This window comes from Microchirus variegatus (assembly GCF_963457635.1).
Source record: "Microchirus variegatus genome assembly, chromosome: 4".
In the NCBI taxonomy this organism is placed as follows: Eukaryota; Metazoa; Chordata; class Actinopteri; order Pleuronectiformes; family Soleidae; genus Microchirus; species Microchirus variegatus.
In genome coordinates, this window is record NC_139805.1 from 5,851,290 (window position 1) to 5,869,349 (window position 18,060).

The following is an 18,060-nucleotide window of genomic DNA, read 5'->3' on the forward strand; positions in this document are numbered from 1 at the left end:
ACGCTCTCCTGAAGGCTAATGATACTCCTCGACTACTCCGTTCATCCAAGGATTGTCGTCTGGCGGTGCCAACTCCCCGCACAAGACAATCCAGACTCTTTTCATGTGTCGTTCCACGCTGGTGGAATGACCTACCAATCGCTACCAGAACAGGGGCGTCCATGTCTATCTTCAAGATGCTCTTGAAAACCCATCTCTTCCAAGAGCATCTTCTGTCACTAGTAGTGTCTAGAACCCTGTACCATCTCCTCTCCCCCCACTATCAGCCCACAGTTCCGATCGAGTGTTCTTTCCAAGACTTCGTCTATGTAGCTTATTCCTCTCTTGTAAGTACAAAACATGTCTGAGGTAATGTTTTAATAGGTGGCTTATAATGTTGTTATTCCCATCCAAACATTTCAATTACAGTGAGTCTCTGACAATAAATGGAACGGACCACATCAACAACAGCATCAGTGTTAATCTCTAGACTCTAGAGGAATAATCCATTAATTAAAATGAAATAATTGTCTCACCACAATTCAAATCTTAGCCCTAAACCTAAATAATTCCTCAGAAATGAGGCTGGGCCTCATTAGGATCAGGTTTTTTGCCTCCATGAGGTCTTACTGGGCCTGACAAGGTCAGTGATTCTGCCAGAAAAGGTCCTAAAAAGGTAACAAATTCAAGGACAGACACAGAGACAAACACACACACGCACCAGCAAGTGCCAATGAAAGATTCATAGAGCAGTGATGAAGATGGTGTCTCCTCTTCTGCTCCACTTACCATGGTGGACAAATTCTGCCCCAACCCACACATACACACTCACACCCACACACTCACACACTCACACACACAGACCCTGACAATGCACTGTTTCAGGACCAGCTAAGGAAGGAAGAGACACTGCTGCGGGATATTTAGTCACCCTTAACCTTCCTAGATGTGAACACACACACATACACACACACACACACACACACACATTATCTTGAGGCATCTCAAACTGTCAAGGGACTTAAGCTGAAGACTGATTTCTAGGCTGCCTGGCAAATAAATTGAACATTTCTTCATCATTAATTTCCCTCATGGACCTGTTCACCCCCCTTTAGGACAGAAAAACATGTCAGAGACAAGCAATTTTCCATCCTGTGCTCTTTATTTTTACATTTCCGTGGTAAAGATGAGGGCACGGGTTGTGGGGTAGTCGGAGAAGTCAGCGTCAGACACATTCGCATTCATCATTGCAGGTTGTCTGCGCAACAGGCCAACCAATTCTGTCCTGTAAATGAAACCTAATCACACATGCACATATTTGGAAAAAAAGCCAATTTCTCTTTCTCTGGGTTATTTTTCAATGATTTCTTGAGAGGTAGAATGGTGCGTAATGAGACTTTCAAGCCCCATGTTCACGCTGGTTTTGTTAATTAGTCCATCCATCCATCTTCTACGGCTTTATCCTCCACATGAAGGTCACGGGAGGGAGCTGTGCCAATCTCAGCCAACATAGGGTGAAATGCGGGGGGACACCCTGGACAGGTCGCCAGTCCATCGCAGGGACACACAGAGACAAACTCACACGAACAGTCAATTTAGAGTGTGCAATTCACCTAATCCCCACATCACAGCATGTCTTTGGACTGTGGGAGGAAGCATGCAGAAAGGCCCTTGTTCTAAACGCGTCATCTTGCTGCAAAGGCAAGAGTTCTAAACACTGAAAAATTATATGTTTACTATAAAGCAATTTCCTAAACAAAAAACAAAAACAACAGAAGTACAATAAAACGGAAACGACTAATCGGGCAATATTGTATTTCAGCACTCTGCTGTACATTAGTCCACTACTCCATTTGTGAGAAAATAGGACATTCTTGGAAACGTTGCTTCATAAACCATTGTTGCCTTTTCACCTTGGCTGTGTAATTTAGAGTGTCCAATTTGCCTGCATGTCTTTGGATTGTGAGAGGAAACCAAAGAACCTGGAGAAAACACATGCAAACAACATGTAGAAAGGCCCTTGTTCTGACTGGGTCATGAACCTGGGTCTTCTTGCTGCAAAGACAAGAGTGCTAACCCATACAGCTACTTATATCCTTTTTTTCAGCACAACCTATTCAAATTCATTCAAATATCAAAAAAGAATTTTCACCAAATATATAAACACACCTGAGCAAAATGTTTAAAATCTGAATTTGAATTTGTATAAATTTGTGGCTCGTTTTTATGAACAAAAAGAAAAGAAAAACACTCTAAATTGTGTGCCTTCTGCACAATTATTGCTTCTTTATGGCACCACTAAAAATGTGATAAAAACTGAATCATAACTTTGACTCATGGGTGCACCTGTAGCACAGATCCGTTGCTGCGTGAGGGTTAATTAGTAATTCATGTAAATCCAATCAAATAAAGTACACTCAAATTGATCATTGACACTTTCCATTTTCCACCAGGTGAACATCTAAGGATGTGTCCTCAGGGTCCGACCTGCTGTACCAGCGCCATGGAGGAGAGTCTGGCCGGTCTGACCGCCCGAGAGACGGAGGGGCTGATCCGAGAGGCTGGCAGGTCGCTGCAGGCTGCGTTCAATGCTCTCTACAGGAGCTTCGACAGTAAGTAGAGTTTGTGCTTGTAGATATGTGATTTTTGTGTGTGTGTGTGTGTGTGTGTGTGTGTATGACTTACTCATTACCGTCTGTGTTCAATAGCAAAGCTTCACGAGCGAGCCCGGGGGGAGTCTGACATTTGTATGTTGTGTTTTTGTGAGTTTGTGTTCGGTACAAGCGCAGGCTGTGCTCCAAGCTCAATACAGCAGCTTCTGTGGTGATGGAGTGTGTGTGTGTGGGGGTGTGTGTGTGCGTGCGTGTGTGTGTGTGTGTGTGTGTGTGTGTGTGTGTGTGTGTGTGTGTGTGTGTGTTCTTGTACTTGCGGCATACTGAGGACCAGTGAGGGATTTTAACCAACAAAGTGAGGTCATTTTTTACAGAGTGAGGACATTTTGGCCGGTCCTCACTTTGTTTTCATTGAAATCACTCCCTTAGGTTGCTATAACATACTATACTCAATTTGTCAAAAAAAAAAAAAAAATCTAATTTTGGACGACAGGACGTTTTTGTCAAATTTTTGGCCAAAAATTTTGGGTCAAATTTTTTTTTTTTAGATTTTGGGTCAATTTTTTTTTTCAAATTTTGGGTCAAATTTTTTTTTCAAATTTTGGGTCAAATTTTTTTTTCTAATTTTGGTAAAAAAAATAATTCTAATTTTGGGTCAATTTTTTTTTGCAAATGTTGGGTCAAATTCTTTTTTCAAATTTTGGGTCAATTTTTTTTTAAATTTTGGGTCAAATTTTTTTTTTAAATTTTGGACAACATAGTATAGCATGACGTTTTTGTCAAATTTTGAACTAAACATTTTTGTTGATGTATGATGTTTTTGTCAAATTTTGGACCAAAAATTAAAAATCGAAAAAAAAATTATTTTTGCTCTGGGGCTCCACCTGCAGACATTTTATGGTACTGCAACAAGTAGTTCTTTGTAGATATTTGTAATTATGTTGATTTATAAAGTGGAAATGATGGTCCCTACTTTGCCAGCAACCCAGTCCTCAGTATGCAGCAAGTACAAGAATGTGTGTGTGTGTGTGGAGGAGGATGTGTGCGTGTGTCCTGTGCATCAGGGAGACCCCTGCCTGGGTGTTATAATGAGAATGGAGTCAGCCAGACACAATGAAATGTGATAAGCCGATCCCCCGATCTCAAAGGGGTGCACACATACTTGCGTAAAAACACACACACACACACACACACACACCCACACGCCCACACACACACACAGACAGAGGGGTGTCCCCCTGGGGCAGTGGCGGGTTCAGCTAATGAGCTGTTGACCCATTGTGGAGCCGAGTCTGCAGATCACTGCACACCAGAGGCAAGAGAGGGATGGAGGGAGTAGGGAAAACGACGTATCGAGTGAGAAGTGCCACCGATAGCGACGGGGAGACGGACAAATACAAGCAAGTGAGAAATGTGCCATTAGTACAGAGAGGAAACTGTGAATCCAGTCAGAAAATACAGAACGAAGAGAAACCAAGAGCTTTGGGTGGAGGAGGAGGAGGAGGAGTCAGAAGAGGAGGAGGACAGTATTATTAGTCTGGAGGCAGCAGGCCACCTCAGCAGCAATAATGTGGCCGTCCATCTGCTTGTGGTTAGAACAGCCTGGCAAGGGTCCACCGCCTTTGAAGAAGGAGAAAAAAGCCAAGACCAATATAGAGCAGAGACACTTACTGACTCCCTTATTCTCACTTTGAATCACTGTGGCATCAGAGAATTAAAAAAAAAAAAAAACACAACAACAAAAAACTTTTGATTTTGAATAAATAAGATGTGTTGTAACTCATCTTCTATTGAGCTGTGCAGGAGCTACAGTGTTTATTTATGTACATATGTATTGCTCCTCATTGGATAGCATCTAAAACAAAATTACATATAGAGTAAAGCTGAATATTTTTATATAAACTATTATATAATGGCTGGAATGTCTGTGTGAGATGAATGTGCGTGATCGTTGCTCTTTCTCTCTCTGCAGGTTGTTCCAACATTTTTTATGACATTAACTGCAGTGGCAGGCAGCTGTTTCAGTCAATTCAGTTCCTGTACATTTAATCATTTAAAGAGTGCATGATCATTTTCTCACAGGTTGGTGAAGACCAAAATAGAGGTAAAAGTAGAGTGAGCACTGGAATATTTAAAGCTGCAGTTTGTAATTTATGTAGAGTGAAGGAGTACATGTGTGTATACACCAGCAGCACAGGGCAGGTGGGGGCAAGACAAATGTATATCCCATCAAACTGCTTAATGACTGGGATCAATTATCAAAATAGTTGACGATTAATTTAATTAATCGATTAATCGCATAATCTGTCATTTGCTTACAATTAACGTTTACACACGTTCATTTACAAATAGGCAGCTGTGAACAGCATGAAACTGTGTTTTACATGTAAATTCTCCATCTATCTTTCCTCCCTTTGTCTGTCTTCCTTCTTTCTCTCCGTCCTCCTCCTCCTCCTCCTCCTCCTCCTCCAGCCTATTTCACCGAGCTGCACAGTAATTCCGAGCGCTCCCTCCAGGAGGTGCTGTCCCCTCTCGGCCCCCTGTACTCTCAGAACACCCGTCTGTACGGGGACCTGTACACCGACCTGCGGCAGTACTACAGAGGCTCCGCTCTGAACCTGGACGAGACCCTGTCGGAGTTCTGGTCCCGCTTGTTGGAGCGCTCGTTTAAATCCTCTGCTCCACCAGAGGTGAGTACGGACGGGGAGATTGACCCAGAAATGTACATCGCAACATCAAAAGTTGAAATCACAATGATGATACATGACATTTCAATGATGCCCTTGAAGGATTTTTCTAAACTAGTTCTTGTTCTGTCCTTTGGAAACAGCCTTAAACGCACATTTAGATGCAATTTTCGTCTTTTATTGCTCTCACTGACTTGTGGGAAAAGATGTTTTGTACTCGTCCTAAATGATGTCTGCCACTGTCACGTCTGTCATTGTCAGGTCAGCCTATCGGAGGACTACCTTGAATGCGTTGCTAAGCAACAAGAGACGCTGCGGCCATTTGGAGACATCCCTCGGGACATGAAGGTGAAGGTGATCCGGGCTTTTGTGACAGCACGGTCATTCGTCCAAGGGCTGATCGTGAGCGGAGAGGTGGTCAGGAAGGTGTCGCAGGTGAGCTTGTGTGTGCGCAGGTGTGTGTGCACGTGTGAGCGGCATGTGTGTGTAGGATAACATACCAGGAAGAGAGAGAGAGAGAGAGAGAGAGAGAGAGGGATACTGAGAGTTTGAGATTGAGCGTTGCTTTTGCAGTGAGAGAGCATCATCTCTCTTCGCGAGTTTGTGCTTGGCTGACTCACCAGACAGCAGATATGATGGATGCATTGGCGTCACACCCCAACTGTCAGGAAAAAATGTCTCCACCCTGGAAAAAACAAGGAAAACAAAGATCTTCAGAAATGTCGTGTCACACTCTGCCATCAGAACAAAGCTCCCTTTCAGAGGGATGACCATGTCGTTGTCAAATTATGGGTGTGATAATGTTTTTTTTACTGTATTTATTTGCTCGACTTGTTTCAACAAGATTTTTTGTTCCGTCCTTTCTTTGTTTTTAAGCTTCACAAGAATCCTACAATTACTGTTTGTGCTTCTTTACAGTTATGTTCTATTCTTAGGCCCACTTTACATTACGCTTTTCGCGGCAGCGGCAAAATTTCCCGCTGTCGGGACGCTGTGTCGTGACGTCTGTAGACACACCGCCCGTAAATCGGGCAGGACACCCGCAGCGCTTACAACTTTCCTCTTTACTTGCTCAACTGTACGATCGTAGCCGGCCTCCCGCATCCGCTGTTGCATTTTTACGTAGGCCATCTTGTTCCTGGATGACTCCAGCTTCTTCTGGATCTCATCCTCCGACCAGATACTGATCAGGCACTTGGTTTCGGAGGTGCTCCACGTACAGCATCCAGCGCCCTCCTTCACCCCCACCTTTTTTTTTTGGTATATGCTAATATGCTAAACCCTGACCTCCCGCTGTCGCAAGCCCGACGCGTTCTCTTTATACGCACTTTGAAGTTGTCGGGGACTCCCGCTGAGTTGTCGGGCGACCACTTCGCAGTTGTCGGGAAAAAATTTTAAGACAGCGGGACTACGTCATCGGGAATTCTCTTACACGGGGTTCCCGCTATCGCCAGTCCCGCTGTCGCGAAAAGCGTAATGTAAAGTAGGGGTGGGAATCTCTTGGCACCTCACGATTCGATTCGATTACGATTCAGAGGTCAACGATTTGATTCTAAACTGATTATCTATGCAACGATTTTTTACTTTAATACTTTGCTACTCATTTAAAAGTAAGATAAAGCAACATAAATATAAAAGTGGTAGTGCCCCCTCATCTGCCTCATCTGGTGCAGACAAACGGCCCTTTTATTTCTGCGCACCGCCCCTGCGCTGTTTCCTTCTCCCTCTCCTGCACCGTTCGTCGCTCCTCTGCGTCTCCAAGCGCTCATTTCATATCTAAAGCAGACTGGATCATTTCTCTATGTGTTTTATCCCCATATAAAAATAATGATCTTTATGACGAGGATGGAGTACAGTCTCGATGAAGTGCAGGTGATCTGAGTAAAACGTGGTCACAGACTCTGAAGAGCAGAGCGCACTTTTTATCGTTTTCACTCCGTGGTCTTAATCTTTGTGAAAGAAGACGCTTTAACGCTGCAATTACGGGAATAATAGATGCATCAGATGAGCTGATGTCTTTAGTTAACTGGTCAAAGAGAGAATGTTCTCTGGTGCGAAGTGAATGTCGTGGGGAGTTCATAATCTGTGCCGCACGCAGCCAAGTTTCACTTTTGTGCAGAGACTTTCCAGCGTTTAACAGGTGCTGTTCCACCGCGTTGTAGCTGTGTTTCGACTGCCGAATTATTGGTGCATCCCTAAATATAACATCTTTATTGACAAGAACGATGTAACCGTAATAATGACGCACTTGATGGTGTGACTTGGGTTTCAATCGGCACCTGGACAAGAGAAATGCGGTTGAATTGTGTACTAGTTTTTGGATGCCTATGTGATCATCATGATGACATCATAGACGCTTCTATTGCTGTTTAACATAACCTCAGAAAACAAAAACAACTAAACTAAAGACACCACAGTGTTGATGCACTCTAAATCCTGACACTGTAGCCGAATCACCACCACAATTCAATAAAAGTTGTGAAAGTTCATTATGTCCACAGATTAAATGTAGTTTTTTGGTTTGCTTTTTTACACAGTAGTTAGTTTGTCCTTTACCTTGTTAACTTGACATTAGATGGTGATGTTAGCTGCTCAGCTGAGGCGTGATCTTCCTGTCAGATTTGACGGGTCAACCACGCCTCCAGCTGTCCGGTTGTTACCACAGGACGGCGCTCCAGGTGACAGCATGTACGCGCCCTCATCCCGGTTCATTGCCTTATCTCCACTGCCTCTGTTGGTATCGTTTTTTCTTTTGCGTGAATGACTCTGGCCTCTTCCCAATTCATCGCGGTGGTTATTTCGTTCGCAGTGATCTGAAATGGCTGATTTCTAACCCTTGAGCCATAACCTACGTACATTCCCAGATAATTCCCATCCAAATCCCTCCTTAAATGTTTGAGGTATGTTGTTCGTAGACAGACCGACTAACAAACCTGACCAAAAACAAAACCTTCTTGCAGGTAAATAGCATTTTTTAGTGTCTGGAAAAGTGTAATGTACTGTATCTCCAAACTGTCTCTTTAAACAAATCCCCCACATCTACACTATTGTACGTGATCTCTAATGCAATAACTTCCATTTTCTGATCCTCCTGAAACTGTTTACAGACTCTCCCTGCTGAGGCCCCACCACCCCCGCTCTGAAAACACTTGGTGTAATCCATCAGCTCTGCATTGATTTTTGTCAGAGCTGCATTATTCTTATGAGCACAGACATTTTGAATTGATCAGCGCTTAAATCAAATTTCTACACAACGATAATGTTCCAACGACATATTGACAAATTGACGCCAACTCGATGTTGACAGTAATTCATTCTGTGACTCTGGAAAGTTTTCGACCGTCTGCTGAGTGACTTGAATATTTGCACGTAGAGTAAATGCATCCAGAGGGTTTTTTAAATACGGTTGAACAAACGTACAAAACACACCCTTATTGTGGAGTAAACTTCAATCAGATCCGTCAGTGGTTGCTGGTAAAATAACTCCACTGTGGAAACGGACACCTTTCATGACTCGAGCACATGATCAGAAGCCGAAGGTGTAACTGAAACCGTGGACTGTTTAAAGCCTGACAAGAGGGGCCATCACCGCCCTTGTCTTCAGGCTGTGTCACCTATAATTTCACAATGCCGTCGTCTATGATTCTGGTTCTTAGATCTAGAGTCAAACAGGGCTCACTAGTTTCAAATGTTATTCAGAGTCTTGCTTTCATAAGGCGGGCAGTTACCTAAACTGTGTTGGTTAATCCAGGGAGCATTTACAGGAAAGTGGCAAGTCTAATTGTATTTACATTTGTTGCGTTGAATTTAAATGAAAACCAGAGTGCTGTACAGAAGGGGCCACAGGTTATGTTCAAAAATCCGTAAATACATAAAGAGAATAATATGGAGAGAAGAAGTGGATTTAACTCCATATCCTGCAGCTATTTGTGTGCCAATGACACTGAGCCTTCACCAGGGAAGTCTCAGATATCCCAGGAATGGGTGGACCAAAAACCAAGTTTTCATCTTCATTATTATTATTATTATATATATATTTTTTGATCCCAAATTCCTAATTTTCCAGTAACTTTGTAGCATTTTTATATGGTCCCCTCATGATGCTTTTATGTCATTTTGTTTGACATGACACTGTTTAAAATAAAAGAACACTACTCAAATTTGTCATGTATTGTCATGTTTTGATATATTTTGATGTCAAGTACTTTTTATTGGGTGAATTATCTCAGGTAAAAAATCCTCCGGCATTAGTGATGGTGTTTTGAATTTGAGCGATAGTGTTCTAGGATTAAGGGAGGATTTTAAAAGTCTCTAGGTTTCTGGGAGATTCTAATATAGAGAGGGGGGAGTCTGTCACCTCACGCGGAAGAGGGCTTTAAAAACCATTCATTTTCTGAGTAGTTAATGGTCTCAATCGCTAGTTTTACCTCCTCTTTAATAGGAAACTATGTCAATTTTCTAAATCATGTTCCCCCATTTAGAGGAAATGAAATAATAATAATTAAACCAGTGTGATTGACAGCTGGTAATGTCCAATATGAGCGTGGTAGCAAAAACTGACATCCCAAATCTCAAGGCTTCATAACGGGAGCTCATATTGAAACCAGAAGAATACGCTCATTGTAATTTCCATATACAATCTATCATGCGTTGTAATGATGGGGAATTCCTCATTGTAAAAGAAAAATAACTTCATGTTACAGAGCAAAAATTGGAATAAAGACAGAACTGCATTTCATATGGATGTGATAACTGGTAAATGACCCTGCAATGATCAGTGAGTACACTGCTTACTGTCCTGTCTGAATCCACCAGGTCAGTCTGAGTCCAGAGTGTTCGAAGGCCCTGATGAAGCTGGTTTACTGCCCTCACTGCCGCAGCCTGGCCTCAGTCAAGCCCTGCTCCAACTACTGCTCCAACGTCATGAAGGGATGCCTGGCCAACCAAGCCGACCTGGACCCAGAGTGGCAAAACCTAATAGGTACGAAACCACTGAGTCAGTGAATTAATGACTCGGTGGAGTGAATTTAGATGTCATTAGTGTGAGTGAATCCCTGGAACATTTCACCTCATCTATGAAACACTTTTATGAGCAGATTTTGGTCCTATGTGGTTTGTATGAATGATTTAAGACCCACCGAGATTTTTCCCTTAGGTGTGAGTGAAGAGATCTGTCATAGCAAACCGTCTTCATCCATAAGGAGGCAAAAAGAAATGTAATCACTGTAATGCATTCATCTATGTAGAGTATATCCTATGCCATGTATCATAATCATGTCTTGATTTACTTATTTTGGCATATTTCAGCTTAGTCTAATTGTTATTAATACATCAGGGTTTTAATGCTTTTATCTGTTTTTATCTGTTCCTCACCTTCCCTCTTTGTTTCCGTCACAACACAACTCATATACAACTAATTGTACATATTTCATAAGGTCTTTTTTCTACATTTTGGTTAGGATTTCTCATTCTGAGTGGCATTGGTGGTATCTATTTTAATAACATCACCACCTCCATAGTACCATGCATTCATTGCATCTTGATTTCGATTATTGCAATGGCTTTCTCCACGCCTCATCATCCAAAATCCTCCATAAACTCCCAACGCGTGTTCAGAACTCTGCCGCTCGCCCTTCTGCTCACCCACACCTGCTCCTGAGCTCAAATCACCCCTGTCATCCAGAACCTCCACCGGCTCCAGCATCCCACAACTCCAGCCAATTTAAAGTCTACCTCCTCACACAAATGACCCTTCACAATCTGCCCCCCCCCCCCCCCCCTCCTACCTCACTGACCTGCTACACCACCACACTCCATCTCACAGAGTTCTGCAACACCTGTTTATCAGATTCAAACTCCTCTCTCTACACCGCACTGGACCAAGTTTATGTGTGTCACTGTAAAGTGTCTTTGGGTAGTTTATAAATTAACTAATTAGGGTTCGAGCACGACTGTGCAAGAACCCTATTGTAATTGAAAGAGTTATTATTATTATTATTATTATTATTATTATTATTATTCTTCACACGAGGAATGTGCTTTTTTGAAGGCCTAAACGTATCCTAAACCTCACAAAAATTTGGGACAACATCAGACCTGGCTTAAATCGAATCGAACGAAAGTGGTTCGGGGAATGTGCGTCAAAAAATGGAAGTGGGCGGGGCTACAGACTGACGCAAAAAAGTGCTACTAGGTCAACTCCTGTCGGGTATAACGTAGATGAACGAAACTTGGTACACACGTTCATTAGGTTGTGCCATGGGCAAAAGTCAATCACAAGTTTTCTGTGAAACCTACAGGAAGGCCGCCATTTTGGATTGAAGGCGAAAACGGAGGCGTTTTTTGGCGAATTTACAGCAGCGCTTGTATTATTATTGTTATCAGATGATCCAGATGTGTATGCACACAACTCTCAGAGAAGAGTGAAAATGTTCTTGCATGAGGCTCATCAGGCTGCATGAGTGTAAATTTAAAGATAAAATTACAGCTACTACTTTACAACTCAACTATTGAAGATATTTTTGGTTGGACATGAATTCCCACAGTCCAAAAACATGCAGATTTGGGGATTTTGGACACTTTTTGAGCTCTTGTTTGTAGCTTTTGATGCTTTTATTTTACTGGTTAGGCCCACTTGAGATCAAACAGTGCTGAACCAAAATGAGTTTGACAGCGAGTGTGAGTGGATGGTTGTTTGTCTCTATGTCCCTCTGACGGACTGGCGATCTGTCCGGGGTGAACTGAACCCCACCTATCGCCCTATGTCAGCTGAGATTGGCACATTGCCTCCACTGTGACCCCCATGTGCAAGAATTAAGCGGTAGAAAATGGATAAATATCCTTTTTTTTCTCACTGTCCCTTTGTTCAGACACCATGATCCAGGTGGTGGCCAGCTTCAGCATGGAGCCTAGTCTCGACGTGGTTCTCCACTCCATCCCTGCACGGATCTATGAGGCTGTTCACTTCCAGCAGGAGAATATGGACGCTTTCACAGCAAAAGTAAGACACCCGAAGTCAAGTCAAGTCACCGTCTCACTTTGTCTCATTACTTATTCCGAGTGTGTATGCGATCGCGAGCTCATTTTCCCCTGGAAGCATTTGATGTGCGGTAAATGCCAGCTCAGGCTTATGTCCACAATCCTGCGCCCACTAAATTATTTTATCACACCTGCCAGCAGCAATTTGTTGACCGAATTTGATTCACGGGTCAAAGATCATTTCGTTTCATGCTAACTCATTCAAAGACATAATTACTAGTCTTAAAAAGTGCTTACCTTCAGGATACAGGTTCAACCTCTCAGCTCTAATCTTCTTTACCTTTCTATATCATTCACTTCAAACTAGGCAGCAGTGTAAAGTTGTCAGGCTCCTTAAATGTATCAGACATCCCTTAACTCTATGTACTGTACATCCATAAGCAACCTTCGTCATACATTATGTTCAGTTTTTGGCTGCTTAGAAATGCAGACAGCCTTTTTTTCTCACTGAGACACGTGTCTATAGTGACATCTAGTGGTTTGTTGTAGCTCTGCAGAGGAGCCTCCAATACGTGTGTGTTGAACTGTGTTTATGTGTGCAGGTGTACCAAACGTGTGGACGTCCAGGTGAACCGGGGACAGGAAGCCCCGCCCTCAACGAGCCAAAGAGGAATAGCGGCTCGCTGACGGCGTCACAGTACAAACCGTCCCCAACTGCTGGACTCAGACTGGAGATGCAGGTTTGTACTTGCACAATAACAATGCTGTGCAAAGGGTAAAGGCACCGTGAGGTTATGAGATTCTCTTTAAAATGTAACTGTTTAAGTTCAGAATTAGTGAGTCGTACCTTTGAGATAATTCTGTGTGATGATTACAGTCTAAATTCTTTGTTTATTATTATGCTATCCCAGGTTATTATACAGATGCAGTTGAATAGTAATGTACAGGAAGATGTACATCTACGCTAGGGCTGAAATAATCACTCAATTAATCGATTACTGAATTAATCGTGTTAATTCAGTACACGGTTTCTTTGCTCCATATAACAAGAAATCATTCAAACTGAGTCGTCAACAACACAAATGTCAACATTTTTTTCAACATTATCTGACATTTTCTGGACCAAACGATTACTTGACCAAACAAGAAAATAATCAACAAATAATAATTGATTATAAAAAATAATAGTTGCAGCCGTAAGTGCAAGGACAAGAAGCTAATGTAGATGCAGAGTTGACATTAATTTAATATACTGCAGGTACATGTGGTCTAACCCTTATAAAACAACAGTGATCATGTTGATGCTTTAGCAAAGAATGCCTTAAAGAGCTCTTTACATGGAAAAAAGAATAGAGAGACTGACTGTGCACATTTCTTTGTGTGCTTTCCATTGCATCTATCATTAAGATTCAGTCTCACTGACCTGTGAGGACGGGAGGGATATTGATATTACAGTGTCAATATGTCCTGTCTATAATGAAACATTATTGACAAAAGGGATACATATATTACAGGTCATTCTACAGGTTATATCCTGCTGTATTAAATGATTATTTAAAAATTCCAAACTAGGATTTTGGGATTGGAGTTACGAAACGTGAGACTTCCTCTCACATGTGGATGCTTCTTCTTCTCAGGTATCAGACCTCTCCAGTAAACTAAGAGAGATGAGACAGTACTGGATTCAGCTTCCCATGGCACTTTGCAGCAAAATGGCAGCAGGAGGCGCCACTCAGGACAAATGCTGGAACGGCATTACCAAAGCCAGGTGAGGAAGAAACGGCCTGAGAAGTTTGCGCCTCTGTTTCTGGGGTGAACCGGGTTTAAATTCACCTCTATATCTCACTCACTTTATTCATAACATTTGTTTCGGTTTTGGATTGGGATTTTGCGAAACACACGTAAATTCCTGCTGCCTGTGAAGAAGTCCTTACATTTACATGGACATTTCAAAAGAGCTATAACAGAGAATCAAAGCAATACATTGTTTTGTATCCTTTGTTTCAAAAAGCCTCTTTTTTGGAGAAGATGAACATTGTTGTGTGTGCATAAATGTATTCGGAAGCCTTGAAGTGATATTTTCTCCCTCATGAGAAATTCACATCCCACAGTGCAAATCATTCAGGGCCACACACACAAGCCTCTATTGTTTGCTTCAGCCTTAATCTGTGTATAAATGGATTACAGAACAATTTGATGCCATGTTGATATGCATCCGTGTTATCCACCCCCTCTGAGCACGCACACACACACACACACACACACACACACACACACACACACACACACATGCACGCACACCTCACACCCTTGAAAGTGCTTGGATTACAGCCAAGTGATTATATTCATCCTGAGCAGAACACACCACAAATGACAGTGAAAAGGCATGAAATATGGTGTGTGTGTGTGTGTGTGTGTGTGTGTGCGTGTGTGTGTGTGTGTGTGTGTGTGTAGAATTATGAGTGTGTAGAGCCATGAAATATAGATGAGTCGCTGACTGTGTGTGACAGATTAAGGAAATATGAAATGTGTGTGTGTGTGTGTGTGTGTGTGCCGGTGTGGCAGAGAGACAGAATTATTACTGTGATGAACTGTTTGGAAATCCATAGCGACACCTAGTGGATCACCAGAGAGCTCAATAAATGTCTCACGAGTTACTACCCCCCACTAAATTCTCCTGGAGTGGAATATGGAAGTATAGGCTTGAAGGATGGAGTTTAAATTGATATCTATTTAATATTTTAAGTACTTTCAAAAACATAAACAAGTCCCTTCTCTGGGCAAATGGTTTTGTGTTTATTTATAGGACCAGGAGCTTGAAATGAGGATATTTTAGGAGCATTTTTTCATTTGTTCAAAAGGTTATAAAGTAGTTAATCTGTGATTGTAGTGGTTAGGTTAAGTAAGACTAATACTGTATGTCTACTTTAAGTTACATTGTGTTCAAATAGAAAAACAATATTAGCCTACAAAATATTGTGTAAGAATATGACAAACATAATTTGTCAAACCAAGTTGTAGCTTTCAAAGTGACAATTAGTTTGAACACAAACTCAACATACTGTACATGTGAGTTTTTCTACTGTCATCAAGGTATATCATATATACAGTATTTGAAGACTGTTTGATGAGAATAAATTTAAAGCTGAAACAATTGCTAAGTTAATCGTTTGTTAATGGATTCATCGCTTTGAAACCTTTTCATGATTAAAACAAGATTTCTGATTGATTTCAGCTTCTTAAATGCTAAATGTTAAACAAAGAAATCATTAAAACTGAATCATTTTGGTTTGTGACATTTGAGAATCATCATTTCCAGGTTTGACATTTTCTGACATTTTATGGACCAGGCAAATACTCAATGAATTGAGAAAATAATCGACAGATTAATTGATGATGAAAATAATCAGGTTAGATTATATCTTAACTGTTTACCCTCAAAGCTTTTTTAAATTGTTACTGTGATCTCAACTGCACTTTGTATTTGTTTTTCTCCTCTTAAATTATTGTCTATTTTTGTTTGTAATCGTTTGTAATTATGATGACGTGTGTTCTTGATTTTAAAGGGACTTCACTTGGTTAAATCAAATGCTTCTGCCCTCCTTCATATCTCATTGAACAGCTCGTCTCACTTACACCTACACTTAAATGTCCCCCCCCCTCCACTCCCTTCTCCTCCAAACAGATATCTTCCAGAGGTGATGGGTGACGGCTTGGCTAATCAGATAAACAACCCAGAAGTGGAGCTCGACATCACAAAGCCAGACATGACGATTCGGCAGCAGATCATGCAGCTCAAAATTATGAGCAACAGGCTGAAAAACGCAATGGATGGTAACGACGTGGACTTCCAGGATGCCAGTGAGTCCTTTTTTTGTCTCCATTTTACAAGTCTCACACAACCACAATATGATGGTATATAACGCTGCAGTGTTGTTGTTGATGTTATTATTCTGCCTCTTTGATCTCCATGAACTGAAACGATTAGACATTATTGATACGCCGCATCCTTCATCAGAAAGGGCTCCGTCAGGCAACATTAGAGGAATTAATTTCATCAAACTGCTGAACGACAGTGGGGTTTTTTGAGCTGTCAAAGTTTTTTTGGGCGCTCCTTTGTGTTTTCAGTCAAACTCCAAACCTGTTTACAGCCTTTGACGAGCACAAGTGTTTTGCTGCTGCCTCCGTTTATCTCAAAGTTAAACAAATCACTTCCTGTGTGCAGTGCAATGGAGGATTATCGCAGAACAAAAGATTTGAGTGGAGAAAAATGACCATTAACCTTAAATCATCTTAAATTGATAAATGAAGGTTAAGGTGCTCATTGAGTAATTTCTCACTAAGTACTACTTATAAAGCGAAAACTGAGAATGAATGAAGGCGTTGTCTTCCAGCAAAAAACAATTATATATATATATATATATATATATATACATATATATACTTCTAATTACTTCTAGGGTGAATTCCAATTCCTTGCTTAACCCTCAATCTCAAAAATGCGCGCTCCCTCTAGTGCAAGTGCTGTCCCGATTCTCAGAAAAATTAAGTTGAGGGCCAAGTTTAAGGGCTGTATCGCCCTCAATATTGAGATTTTCCGAGACCACCCTTGGGAGCAAGGGCTACCCAGAATGCATCGCGTGTTTTCACATAACAAAGATGGCGCCGAAAGCAGCGAAACGAGTACGCTACAAATTAAGTATTTTCTTTGTTAATAGATTTATCTTAGTTTAGGCCCATTTTATCGATTGCTGGCATCATTGTTGCTTAACATTTATTTATTTAGTTATTTATTTATAACTCACTGACAACCTAATAACTTGACTGACAAGCGGATCGTAATAAATAATCGTGACCTAAATGTGTTCTTCTTCTTCTTTTTTGGAGTTGACAGACTGGACGCAGCTTTCGCGTTATTCTGCCCCCTACAGTCTGAAGACGTATCTGCATTTAAGGGGGTGTCCCATTTCTAAGTGACAAAATAACCCTCAACACTTGGTTTTGAGGGCCAGTTAAGATTGAGGGTTAAGATAGGAATTGGAGTCGGCCCCTAATTTCCTGTCCGTCTCTTCTCACCTCACCAGGTGACGACATCAGCGGCTCAGGGAGCGGGATGTGTGCCGGTGGACAGTGTCCTCATGCCAGACCGGGATTGTACCCACCAGACAACAACCGAGTCAGAAGCGCAGCGGCCACGTCTCCGACCCGGCTCTGTGGCTCTCTTCTCCTGCTCCCGTTGCTCATCCTGCTGCTTCAGCGATGATAGAGCGCCGCCACTGCTGCCGCCTCCAGTCAAACTCCAAAAATCTACAGCAGGGCTGAACCGTGGGGTTTTTGGTGGGGAGAAGATTGGAAAGTTACTTTGCCAAAAAAAAAAGAGGAAAAAAAGAGAGTGTTAAAATGACACTTTTGGGGAGTAAATGGCCCTGAGGAGCAAAAGGAAATTGACAGTGACAATATTCTTTGTTTTGTTTTGCTCGGTTTTGCTGTGTCTTAGTTTCAGTGCGATTCAGTTTCTTGAGCTGGTTTCAGTGGATGAATAATATGGGAAAAAGAAGAGGAGGACAGATGAAGATGAAGAGGATCATAGCTGGTGATTGTTTGACTTTTTAATCAGGTTCATTTCGCTCCGGTGAGCAGTTCATCGGGGAAATGTTAGTGCCCCCGATAATGTGGTGCATTCATTCATTCATTCACACTTTTTACATGGATTATTCACTTTTGGTTTTATAACTGGAGGTTGTCTTTATAACAAACATTGTGTAAGCTGTAAATGTCTGTGTACATTAGCAAAAAAAAAAGAA

The 18,060-nt window shown here is 41.7% G+C and overlaps 1 protein-coding gene across 1 annotated transcript in view; it reads left to right on the forward strand.

Annotated features, from left to right (window-relative positions):
• The window catches only part of gpc1a (glypican 1a), a gene marked incomplete at both ends in the record, with an annotated part of 59,447 nt that extends 41,928 nt beyond the window's left edge, over window positions 1–17,519 (forward strand). Inside the window, 9 exons of the mRNA XM_083887748.1 lie at window positions 2,433–2,591; window positions 5,064–5,281; window positions 5,540–5,713; window positions 10,094–10,259; window positions 12,148–12,278; window positions 12,859–12,996; window positions 13,894–14,024; window positions 15,942–16,117; window positions 17,341–17,519. Coding sequence (XP_083743874.1) covers window positions 2,433–2,591; window positions 5,064–5,281; window positions 5,540–5,713; window positions 10,094–10,259; window positions 12,148–12,278; window positions 12,859–12,996; window positions 13,894–14,024; window positions 15,942–16,117; window positions 17,341–17,519 — 1,472 coding nt within the window. The remainder of the gene's footprint in view (window positions 1–2,432; window positions 2,592–5,063; window positions 5,282–5,539; window positions 5,714–10,093; window positions 10,260–12,147; window positions 12,279–12,858; window positions 12,997–13,893; window positions 14,025–15,941; window positions 16,118–17,340) is intronic.
• Window positions 17,520–18,060: the final 541 nt, after the last annotated feature.